Source organism: Ischnura elegans, chromosome 2 (genome assembly GCF_921293095.1).
Source record: "Ischnura elegans chromosome 2, ioIscEleg1.1, whole genome shotgun sequence".
NCBI classification, from domain to species: Eukaryota; Metazoa; Arthropoda; class Insecta; order Odonata; family Coenagrionidae; genus Ischnura; species Ischnura elegans.
The window spans coordinates 72,459,696-72,471,994 of record NC_060247.1 but is presented as its reverse complement, the minus strand read 5'-3'; the positions used below and the strand labels follow the sequence as shown (position 1 = coordinate 72,471,994).

The 12,299-nt window shown below is 37.1% G+C and overlaps 1 protein-coding gene across 1 annotated transcript in view; it reads left to right on the top strand.

Moving 5' to 3' along the window:
- LOC124153954 (RRP12-like protein) overlaps positions 1–12,299 on the top strand; it is a 37,226-nt gene that overhangs the window by 16,241 nt on the left and 8,686 nt on the right. The window contains exons 10-17 of the mRNA XM_046527383.1: positions 1,345–1,472; positions 1,820–1,952; positions 3,081–3,317; positions 3,702–4,172; positions 4,990–5,154; positions 6,855–6,987; positions 7,589–7,746; positions 9,258–9,520. Of these exons, the coding sequence (XP_046383339.1) occupies positions 1,345–1,472; positions 1,820–1,952; positions 3,081–3,317; positions 3,702–4,172; positions 4,990–5,154; positions 6,855–6,987; positions 7,589–7,746; positions 9,258–9,520 (1,688 nt within the window). The remainder of the gene's footprint in view (positions 1–1,344; positions 1,473–1,819; positions 1,953–3,080; positions 3,318–3,701; positions 4,173–4,989; positions 5,155–6,854; positions 6,988–7,588; positions 7,747–9,257; positions 9,521–12,299) is intronic.

The window sequence follows — 12,299 nt, the reverse complement described above, 5'->3', positions numbered from 1 at the left end:
CACACGCACAATCTGCTACTCTTGGAAACAATAAGCAAGAGGTCTTATTAAAACATGTAATGTGCAAGTGTGCCGTCAACCTTTATAGAGCCGCAGATACACAATTCTTGGATACAAGTGCATGAAGTCCTAGATATTTCTATAGTCTAAGTTGCCCTTGTACGTAGTCTTTGTCTTCAGTTAGTGTGCCTCAACTATTCTTTTTGCTCTTCAAGATTGAGAATGACCTAGCCAATCAAGCATTTTTTATTGTAACTTTGGTTTACTGGTCCAAAGACATAGTTTCCCATTTCGAATGCTACTGCAGTTTCATTGAGTTTCAATAATGACATAAGTTATATTTGCATCAGAGCAGAGCGCATAGAAGACTTGAACAAAATTGTGGCAGAGATTGGTGTTGGTGTGTAGGAAAGGTGGAGGCTGACTTCAACTAGATCTTCTGATTGTACTTGTGATAAACCCTATCCAAACCCTGTGATATACCCCATCCAAAACTCTTTTGTTAACTCTGCCCACACTGTCGCTCTCTGTTGTCCTTCTTATTGGATAGATGGCTCTCAGCCTTCCATCCGTACATTCACATTTAAAAAAAGGAACTGCAAAATTTTAATCTCATGATAAATATGCCAGGGAAGGGTGTAAATGTCTGGTGCTTGCATCACCTATGCATCTTGACGTATTTTTCGTGACTTTCCTATCATCATCAATTAGTCATAATTTTCATGTCTTTCATCTCCATCTCGTTTTATGTTTCATAGACTGATCAGAGGTAAATTGCGTGGTTGTATGTGTTGATTGCTCTCATATTTTCAGAATGTAGATTGAAGGGCAACTTTCAGCTGTGCAAAATATGTATTCTTTGTTAGCTGTGCCATAGAGTAACTGCATTATTACCTACAATGTATTAAAGGTTTAGAAAACAGGGAAAAGGACAGTGATGAAATATATGTATAGTGAAAGTTAATAATGGTGTATCCCTTTGGAGGATCGGTGTGAAAATATGTATTGAAGGTAATGAGCATTACTAAATTTAAGTGAAATCTCATTCTTGCTTAGGAATTCAGTTAATCGAAATTAAATAATCAGCTCATTGCATTGTTGCTATTTTTAGCCGACAAGTAATACAGAATTACTGGCATTTGCTTATCAGTGCGGTAGTCAGCAGTTCAATTTTTTTCCCTAATTTAAAAAAAAATGATTTGAGAAAGCATTACCATTCCTGTGGATTTGTCATTTTTTAGATGAAATCATGAATTTTTAACTTGTTAATAGGTCTTGTCTCTTCATATGATGTCAATATATTTGAGTTGTTTCTTATTTATATGCTTCTATTTATGATTGTAGATAACTGGACAAGAGAAATCATATGACTTTCCTCGTAGCTGGATTTTGCCTGTCTTGAAAGAAAGTGTCAAGAATTCTCAAATAAAAATTTTTGTGGAAATTTTCCTTCCTCTTGCAGCTCTTTGTCGGTAAGTTTCCTATAGTATAAATCCACCTTTGTTCATTCCTTAAGTTTGTCTTGTTTGTGATATTCTCATACCTCAACTTTTTCCCCATCAGTTAAAACTAGTTGTGTGATTTTATTGGGTACTTCTGGAATTAAATCTGTAATTTTCATTATAATATTATGTTGAAATTTTTCTTTATTTATGTTTCATCCAATTTTATGGACTGTTTCATTTTAATTAGAACTTTTAATATCAAGAATGCACTTGAATTTTTATCTGATTCTCTAATTCTATATTTTTGCTTCATTTGCTTTTTTATTTTTTTGTCTCAGAGTTATCCTGCAATGATTCCACGTGTTTTTTTACAGGAATAAATCTCTTGAATTAGCTGGAAATAATGAGAAAGTGGGATCCCATACTTATGATTTACTTCAGGCTCAGATTTGGGGTTTACTTCCAAGTTTTTGCAATGGAGCGACGGATGTAAAAGATAATTTTAAGGTGAGTCTTGTTATCTCATTGTGGGAGTAATATTTTTTCTGATGATATGGTGTTACTGATAATCTGTAGTATGAGGTGTTACTGAGGGTTGAAAATTTTTATCTTTGAAGAACCTCCACTCTGTTTTCCTAATAATGTCATAAAATCGTGTTGAAAGTATCCATGAAATATGATTCATGCACTGAAGTAAAGTTTGTCTCAGCAGTTCTCTGTATAAAGTTATGAGTCACTCTGCATAATTATTTGAATAAAATACTTTTAATCTTTTTTTAGTTATATAAATAAATTTAATCTTTTGATAGTTATATTATTTGGAATGGAGTCAGGTTTTCTCAAGGATATTCTGAAATGGTCTTGCAAAAGTCTTTTTTCAAAATTGCCTCCCAGTGACATTTTCTGGTGTGGGATGTTTTTTAAGGAAGCACTTATGTTAGTTCTGTTGTGAGTCTTCAAGTAATGGAGGAGGAGAACCAAACTCTCTTCCTACCAAGGAAAAGGGTAAATGGTTTGAACCTATCCATTTCCCTTAAATAAGAGAGGCTTTGTTTCAAGCTGAAACTGAAGTGATCATATGAATGCCTACCACATCTGGAGAGGTAACATTGTCGGTACAGATTACCTCCTTCACATCAGACCCTACTTCAAGAGGGACATCATGCTTCTCAGTGTGTTCTCTCATCAATTACCTTCAGAAGCCCATGGATAAGAAATCAAACTATATTGTATGCAACTGGATCGCTCCTTCAGTGATTTTCCGGATGGATCTAGGTGGACTCAAATACTGTAGGGTAAAAGAAGTGGGAAATGCAAATGTATCATTGTATTTTGGCTTTGCAATACCATGTTAGAGAGCCACCTCATTGGGAGAGATTGCTGGCATATGCTGTTTTGAAAAATGAAAGATGAAACTCATTGGTGCCCTAAGTTGGTCTAAGTTAGCACTATTTTAAGTAGTAACAAGATTTATTGTAATTTTGTGGTGCTGTTAACTTGATATCCCTCTTATATTTATGGCATTCACATTTTATTTCCTGGTGTTACTACGTATATGATATTGGCACTGTGGTAAATGTGTCAACTGCTGTTTCTTCATTTCCTAATTTTGATTGTTCCTTCTTTCGTTTTCAGAGTTTAGCCAAAATTCTGGGAATGGCAATAAGTGATAGGAAAGACCTTCGCCTTGATGTGATGTTGGCAATCAGGAGGTTAATATCTAAGAGCTTAGAGTCAGGAGCTGAAGAAGATCGCAAGGAATTAAGTCGATTTTCCAAGAACTACCTTCCAATCCTCTTTAATTTATACACTACTCAACCTCATGGTTCAGAAGAAGCTGGGCATAGGTTAGCTGCATATGAAACCATCAAGGTGTGTATTTTTGAACCTGTGTTCACATTTTTTCTTCTTATGTTTTGATAACTGCAAATTATATTCCGAGCAATAATCAGCATCAAAATTCATTCATTCGATGACAGCTGAAACTGATGCTCATATTTATTTACTTAAAGAAAGATCAATTCCATTTATCAATTTTGGTATAAAAGCTTGGCCATCTTTTGCTATAATGGCATCTTTATTTTGGGCATAAGCCATTGTTTTATTGCTGATGTTTGAGTATTTGTTAACAGTTCTATTTTGCTTTTGTTATCTATCTTTGCTGAATGTTGGATGAATGGTCAGTTATTAATATAAATTGAAGTAAAAGATAATATAACAATTTGTTGTTATTATGTGCCATTTTCTGATTTACAGCTTTACTTGAAAATAACTGACCCTACTCTGTGCACAGAGTTGTTTGACCGTGCTTTTGCCAAGCTGCAAACATTCAAACCAGGGCTGAGTGGCAAGAAGAACAAGAAAAAGAAGAAGGGGAAGAATACAAAAGAGACGTCAGAACCTATGCAGCAAGATGTACCTGTAGATGACAAGAAAGATGTCTTTATTCGGGAGTCTGTAATGGACTTGCTCAGAGCTCTTTTGCCATGGCAATCAGATGGATCTCGACTACGCTCTCTCTATGATTATTGTGTGCCCCTGCTCAGCAGTAAAGATGCCCACGAACAGAAGAAAGCTTATAGAGTCATTGAGGAGATATTTGGCTGTGGGACTGGTGATTCTGGAGTTTCATCTGCTGCTTGCAAGGAGTTCTTTAACTCAAATATTTCTGAGTTGCAAAATATTTTACTTCAGTCCCTCTCAAGTGCAGCCCCGTCTAGCAAAGCTGTAAGTTTCTGAACTACGTAGGTTTTAAGTATAAGTTTAAATGTTTGAAGTAAGTCTTTCTGAACTACTGTGTGAATGGAGATAAGCTTATAAACCATATTATTTTCATTTTTTCTTAAGGTGTTAACCATTTCAAATTGTTACAATTTGACTCACTTCACTCTATTGCATTATCTTACTATCCATTTACTGTGGTGCACATACTGAGCTCCCCTTCTCGACTAATGAGATTGTGTGATTCGTAAATGTGCTAAATCATTGTGCCTCTTCTCTTGGCTTTTCCTTTCATTGTTTGTCAATGAAAGTTGTCAGGTGAAGGGACAAATTGTCATATTTTTTTCAAACTTAATAATTCCATTCATTGTGCCTCAGACAGTCTGCAGTAATTATCTGCACAAATATTGTAGTTATTAATTCTTTCTCTCATTGACATCAAAGTATTGCTTTGTGTTAATTGTTTTCATATTGTGTGGTTTTCATTGCTTGGAATAGTTTTTATGTAGGTGATATTAGCTATGTAATCCAATCTCCTTTGCTGGATAATTCTTGGTTGTAGACTTAATAATGTAATTGAATCTTGAAAATGGAGTTGTAAAACTGTGCAATTTATTTCACTTACTGTGATTCACCAACCAAGGTTTCGGAACCGGAGATGGTAAACCTTCTCTTTGTAATTTCTGAATCATTGAAATGTGTGAAATTTGTCGTGGTTGTATGGGTTTTATTCACATGAATTTTCCACTATCAAATATAAGAGAAAATTGTTTTGTTTTTTTCACAAATTGTTTGTAAGATTTATTCTGTTGTTTTGTTTTAGCCGAGAATACGTTGCTTGATTCATCTTGTGAGGATGTTGGAATCTGATAAGATGGATGCCATACAAGCGATAATTCCAGAGGCAGTTCTTTGTATTAAGGACATTAATGAGAAGTGTAGAACAGCAGCATTTAATTTATTAGTTGAAATAGGCAAAACACTACAGGTAAGTTACATTGTTATTTTCTTCTCACCTGGGGCATTATTCTGCATTTGCATATTTGGCAAATTGACATTGTAGATTTAGCCAAGTACAGGCGGTCCTCGACTTTCGTACAATTCGCACTTTCGTACGTTCAAAATTGACACCTTTTACTCGACTATCATACGCTAAATTCGAACTTTCTGACGTTGGTCTGTAATTTTTTTTAAATTCCCGCTATGTTTATTGCGCATCCCAACATTCAATTTTTTCAAATGGCAGTATCGGCAGTATATGCGAACAATACAAACGTATATAATGAAGGGAATTGTTGGTAATTGACTCTAATCTAGGTGATTTATTTGGGAGAGAGACTGCCTGCTATAGGCTCCTTTATCAAGAGAAGAAGAAAGCCTTCATTGAAGATATTTTTCAAAAGAAGTTGACTAGACATCATCGAATAGCTTTCAATAAAACTAGTAAGACCTTCTTTCTAATTGTGTTTTTTCGTTTGAGTGCTGTTTAATTCATGTGCACCTTCAGCAACGATATTGCACGAAATATTACCCGAATTCAGTTTGTCTTTTGTCTTTTTTGAATAACATGCGGAATATACGCGATCACGAATGTCACCTGCCAAATATCGAATTTTGGTGTAAAAATTAAAAGGTATCCAGAGTGCGGGTTCAACAAATACATTTTGTTATGCTTCTTGATATGTCCTTTTATTTATAGTGGACGTAATAAGTGGAATGTCAACTTAAACGCCACGAGGAAGTTTCACTCGATAGCCAACGGAGTTCTTGTTTTTTAAACTTTTATTTGCATTTTCTGCGTATTTTCGAAAGAAATTAGATGATTTGAGGAGTTTTATTAACATATTATTAAAACTAAGTCAATTGAAATGAATTCCGTGAAAAAAAAAGGTTTTAGTACGTATATTCCGCTCTTTTGGAACGTAACCCCTAATTAGTATGGAAGTCAATGGTTCGACTTTCGTACAAGTTTTCGGGAACGCATTGTGTACGAAAGTCGGGGACCGCCTGTATGTGCATTGCGTGGAAGTTTGGAAGTTTAATAAGTCATCATTTACAGAGAATGAGTAATGGCTCACATGAAGGGCTCACGTCTACGGAAGCGTTTCATTTCCAATTGGTCATAGTTTTTGCCGTGGGCAATTTTTGACTCATCGAACGAACCATTGAAAGATCATTCAGCTCTCTGAATGTGGTCATTTTCAATTGGAAATGCAGAATAACCTACCTACTGTATTAAATGCTGGCCTTTGTTTACCATTAGCATTTCTTCCTTGTCCAAGCTAGAATTTGCGATTATAGCCACCTCTTCATTATTTCTGAATTCCTTTCATCTAAAAAAAATTACTTTTTTTATTTAATCAAACATGATCTCTCAATCTCAGACATCGGAAGATGTTTTGCTGTGTATTAAGTTGAGGAGTTGACTGCGCAATTTGACATGATTGTAGCCTTTAACTCTCAATAGTTGGGACCAATGGTCTTAGTGGAGATTTATTCATTATAATTTTTATATTTTAAATGTGTTGAGTTGTTCGATTTTGGTCTTGCTGAGACTGAAGGAGCTCTGGCAAAATATGCTTGTGGGCCACCAGCTAAACCTGTGTATGTATAGCGAAGTTTTTTTGAGGAGAGGATTTTTTTGTTTCCACTTCTGGTGTAGTTAAATAATGATATTTCTCTTTGCAGAAATGGTCTTCAAAACCTACAGAGGATATTCTAAGGGAGTATGTGGCTCTAGTGATGGCTGGTCTGGCAGGATCTCCAGTATTAATTAGTTCTACTATTTTGGCCTTGGGCCGTGTAGTTCATGAATTTAAAGGTAATGATCATCCAAACTAACCCCATTAACAGGGAGCAAAATTTTGGTTATAGATGACAAAGGCTTTACACCCTGTGGGCCTGGGTTCAAGTCTTGGCAGTAGCAGAAACTTATCAGAGATGGCCCTATCCCTACTTGAGTGTAATGTGGAGGGCAATACCAGTGCACCACTCTATCCAGCAGATGGGACGTTAAGTCCTGGTCCCTTTTGAGCCTATCATTACAACTTGGCTAATGCCAACATATGGTTCCTATCACCCCACCCCTTACTACTTGGCGCTAATACTGGAAACCTTTGACATTGTTAAATCCATAACCTCAGGCTGCCTATGACAAATCTGAAAATAGGTTTTATAATAAAGAGAAATGTGAGTCAAGTGATAATGAAAAGCAGGACTATGTAGCTATAAGCAGATTTATGCCTTGTGTGTCTGACAAGCTGCTTGGTAAGTTTATGACTCGCCCACAGGTGGAACATAAATGTTTATAAGCAGCGCCTCAGACGAAATCTGGTTTGTCTGATACTGTATTTGGAGGAGATGCATTGTCCATCTGCATGAGTTATTTTTTCATTTTCTAATTTGATTTCTCACTTCCATAGGTCTTTTCCCAATGGATTTATTGAAAAATATTCTTGAAAATGTTTGCCTTCTAATGGTCACTACATCACGTGAGGTGGTGAACAGTGCCCTAAGCTTTGCCAAAGTGCTTGTGCAGTCATATGGAGCCAATGATTTTGCCCAATTTGTGCCCACCTTGGTAAGTACAAGGTTCTGTTGATTTTATAACTTTTCAGTTAATTCTTACAATTATGTTTGATCTTATTAATTGGATTAAGTTTTTAAGAAGTTCATGTTTGAAGATTATAATATATTCAGATAGTGATAGATGTGGTTTAACCAAAGGCATTGCAGCTGTATTGAGCCTATGTCTACTTCATAATGGTTGCAGGTTTAACATAATCTTTCAAGAAACTGGCTTGGTCAGTATTGGTATTATTTCTCTGATTGAATCATTTTGACCCTTATATTTCTCAGTGATGGCTTCAGATTAGTTATTGTCCTCAATTGTCAAAAACATTGTAAGTATGAGTCTTATGGGATAAAAATGATTTGATGGTATTTTTCTCTCTCAGAAGATGATTGTAAAAAGCTGCCATTTATATCCATCAGTCAATTTCTTATATAACATATATCTGTTGTATAACAGAATTCTCATTGCTCCTCAAGTTGCAATTATCAAATTCCTTCAAATTTAATTTTATGAGGGCATTAAACCTCTTGATCATCTTTGCAAAAATTGGTAAAATAATTATTTTCAGATAGTCTTTACAATGGCAAAAATAGACTGAATAGTCAAGGAATTCCATTTGTTAGTTTTAGGCCATTCTGAAGTGTAGTAGACTCCCGATTATCAGGCTACAGATCATCCGTGTTGCGGATTATCCGTGAACAAGTTTCACGCACTCGATTTTTTTCCACAATCTTTATAAAAAAATTAATTGGATGGAAAAGCTCTACAATGATTGCATTTTAATGCAAGGCCACTCTCTGCTTATTATTTTGATTAGAATTCCCTTCCTTGACTGGAATTATTTTATTTATTTGCTGACAAGGAATGTTTCCATGGATGTCTGCCCTAGCATTGCAAGAGACAATGAACGGTGGGAAATTACTTCTAATTAATTTTAAAAAATTCTTCAAGAGTCAACAATCATAAATTTAGAAAAATGTTGGAGGCTACGAAATTTAAATGTATTTTTCATATGGCAATTGTGCAATTATTGCATACGCCTCACATTTGTTTGGATGCATTCTAAGGGAACCAGAGATTTTGTCACACTCGGGCATGTTTACACCATGTCCACTCAAGGTCAAATGGTGGAGGGAATAGTAGAAGAAGAGGCAGTGGGGAAGTGGGCAGAGAGATGAAAGAAGTATAGATTACATGAGTCATAGCTAGACACTCACCTGCGTTAAAAGTTTGCTGGAATGTATGGAGCATGGGGAATATGAGTACAATCATGTTATCACTGCTTAAAAGATCGCCGTCAGGTGAAGAAAGTTCTCAATAAGCCCTTGAAGCAATTCTAAATGACAGACTATGTGCATAAGTAATAACACACTGATTTAGTTTCATTAATTATGAACATTACAAACAATTAAAGTGAAAATTTGAATTACCCGTGTTTTCCAATTATTAGTGCCGCCTCTCCTCATCAATAGCTCTGATAATCTGAAGTTTGCTGTAATATGCTATTAAATTTTCAGGTGAAGAGTTTGTCATGCATGGTGGATGACACCAAGCGCCACTTCAGGATTCCTGTGAGGCATTTATTTGAAAGGCTTGTACGTCGATATGGTTATGATGCAGTGGCTCGGGTTGTTCCTGAGAGTGATGCTGTGACACACAAGAGATTGAATAATATCAGGAAAATGCAGGCTCGAAAGAAGAGGATGCGTGACGAGGGCGAGGAAGATGATGATAATGAATCTGCAGCTGATGACTTCCAAGTAAAGGCTAAACCAATGAGGTAAAATATAATCGGGTGTTTTCCCGGCGTAGGTGTTGGATGAAAAGTTCTCGGGCTTTCCACCGGGTAATAAAATCCTTCTCCGCCGACGTTTAGATGTCCATCAGGGGCATCGTCCTCTGGGTAACTGAGTGTCGAGACATAAATTCGAACTTCATTTATAGGGACGGCCAGGTGGTCAGGTGCCGTGTGATTGGTCGGCCTCGGGTCATCGTGCGCTCCGATTGGTTCTTGCCACCTCTGGTTAAGTGGATGGTCTTCAACACAGGTTTCCACGAGCTGCTTAGGTTGAAACCACTATCGCGATTGAAATTGTTGGGCTCTAGCCGGATCTCGATGGCTTCCTTAACAAGTCGGTCCCAATAACCATATGCCAGGGCGATGACCGCCGTCTCCTCGAACCGGATAGGGTTATCGCAGCTGATGCTGTGCTCTGCGATGGCAGACTTTTCGGGTTGTCCTAGTCTGAGATGGCGACGGTGCTCTTTCAGACGTGTTTTAATCGTCCGGGCCGTCTCACCCACATAGACCTTACCACAGCCGCAGGGCACCCTGTAGACTCCAGATGTCTTGAGGCCTCTTGGGTCCTGACACCTGACCACCTGGCCGTCCCTACAAATGAAGTTCGAATTTATGTCTCGACACTCAGTTGCCCTGAGGATGATGCCCCTGATGGACATCGAAACTTCGGCGGAGAAGGATTTTATTACCCCGTGGAAAGCCCGAGAACTTTTCATCCAATGAGGTAAAGTTGTTCAACTCCATTGAGGCCTGACAGGGTATGTGTTAATTTGTCTCTGCACATATTGAGCTCCCCTTCTCATTCCATGGGATTGTGTGATTCGTAAATGTGCTATAGCAGTGTACTCCTTTGGTTGGCATTTTCTTTCATTGGTTGTTTATGAAAGTTGTCAAGTGGAGGAACAGAAAAAATTTCTTGAAATATGTATTCTTTTCCCTCCTAGATATAAGTTTGAATTAGTGTGACCAAGTAGATATGAATCGTAAGGTAAAATGATGTGTGTTGTCCTTAATTTTTGATGTCCTAGAATATGATTTTTCCTCTTTTATTTGCATTAAGTCTCTGCTTGAATTTTGATATATGGATTGAGTGTTATGTTTCTATTGAGCATTAGAACCTCTGGTTGGAATTGCTTTTTTTTTTGTAAATAATATGCAATACTTTCTTTAGAATTTGGGGTTAAAGTCCATGTAAATTTTCTAGGTTGTTTTCTTGGGCTGCTTAACCTTTTCCCTACCGTACACGTATATATACGTGTGGACGTTTCCTGACCCGGGAGACCACGGGCGTATATGTACGTGTGAGATTTTCCCGGTCAAGAAAACGAAACCCGTATATATAAGTTTTCTAGCTCTCCCCCTTTCAGGACGGTCGTGGGTTTAGGTCGCCTTTGTCTCGGGACCCAATGCTTCGAGGTTTAGGATTAACCCTCCGAATCCGGGAGCAGGTACCCGGACCCTTGGTCTTTTATAACCCCTCTCAGCGGTAAGGGACAGCGGTCATACAATTGTTTATAGAGTCAATTTTCGAAATAAATATTTGTTCATTTCTCAAGAAATATAAACTAAGAATTGAATTGTTTGTCTTTTGAGCAGCGTTTAGAATTTTTAAACGAAATTCTACGACAAATATTAACTTATATCTCGAGTTATGTATAAACATCAACATGGAAATTGTTGCTGCGTTAAATGCTTTGATAATGGCCTTAGAACTTCGTTTAAAATTTGACAATGCTCAGATAAAAATGAGGAATTATATTCTATGTCTGTAATTTACGTGCAAGCAACAATTATCAATTTGCTAAATACATATAAGCAATACATAAGTTGACCGCGAACCAATGCCGCAGGTATGGCCGTAAACCCGGAAAGGAGGGAGCATAACTACTCTCGGAGTCCAAGATAATGCGGAGTCCCACCGGGGAGGGGTCAAAAAAGGTTCCGCGAGACCCTTCTTAACGAATGCCCTCCAAAAATGCTCCGTACCACGAGAAAGAAGAGTGTCTTGGGGCTCGGTACAGCAGTCAAGCTAAGACGAAAACTCCGCGGTCTCGAAAGGGTTAATCATCCATCTCATCTGCATGTCTACACTGTACTTATTTGGTAAATTTGGATGCTATTAATTTAGGCTGTCAATGGTTACATATCTTTCATTGGTGGGAGAATACTAAAGTTTCATTATTGGCAATGATAAATATGCAGCAGACTCATGATTATCTGGCTGTGTTTTATCCGGGTTGCGAATTATCCGTGCATGAGTTCACTGTCCTTCGAAGTTTTCTGCGATCTTTGTAAAAAAATAAAATCGGATGAAAAAGCACCAAGATATTTGAATTTTTTTAATGATTTGCTACACCGGGCTAATTGTTTCCATTAGAATCCCCTTCCCTTAGTGGAATTGTTTTTATCTATTTGCTGACACGGAATGTTTCAAGTTTGCTTTGACATCTGCTCTAGCATTGTAGGTGACGATCAGTGGCGGAAACAAATTCTTGATTAATTTTAGAAGATTCTTCAATGGTTAATAATTCGTAAACTCAGAGAAATGTTACTTACGATCTTCGATTGTATATTTCATATCTCTAACGTGCAATTATTGCTGTTGCGTCGCATGCGGTTGAATACAGCCCAAGGGAACCGGAGATTTTGTGGCACTCGGGCATGTTTACCAATATATTTGAATTTTTTTAAATAAATTGCTACACCGGGCTAATTGTTTCCATTAGAATCCCCTTCTCATAGTGGAATTGTTTTATTT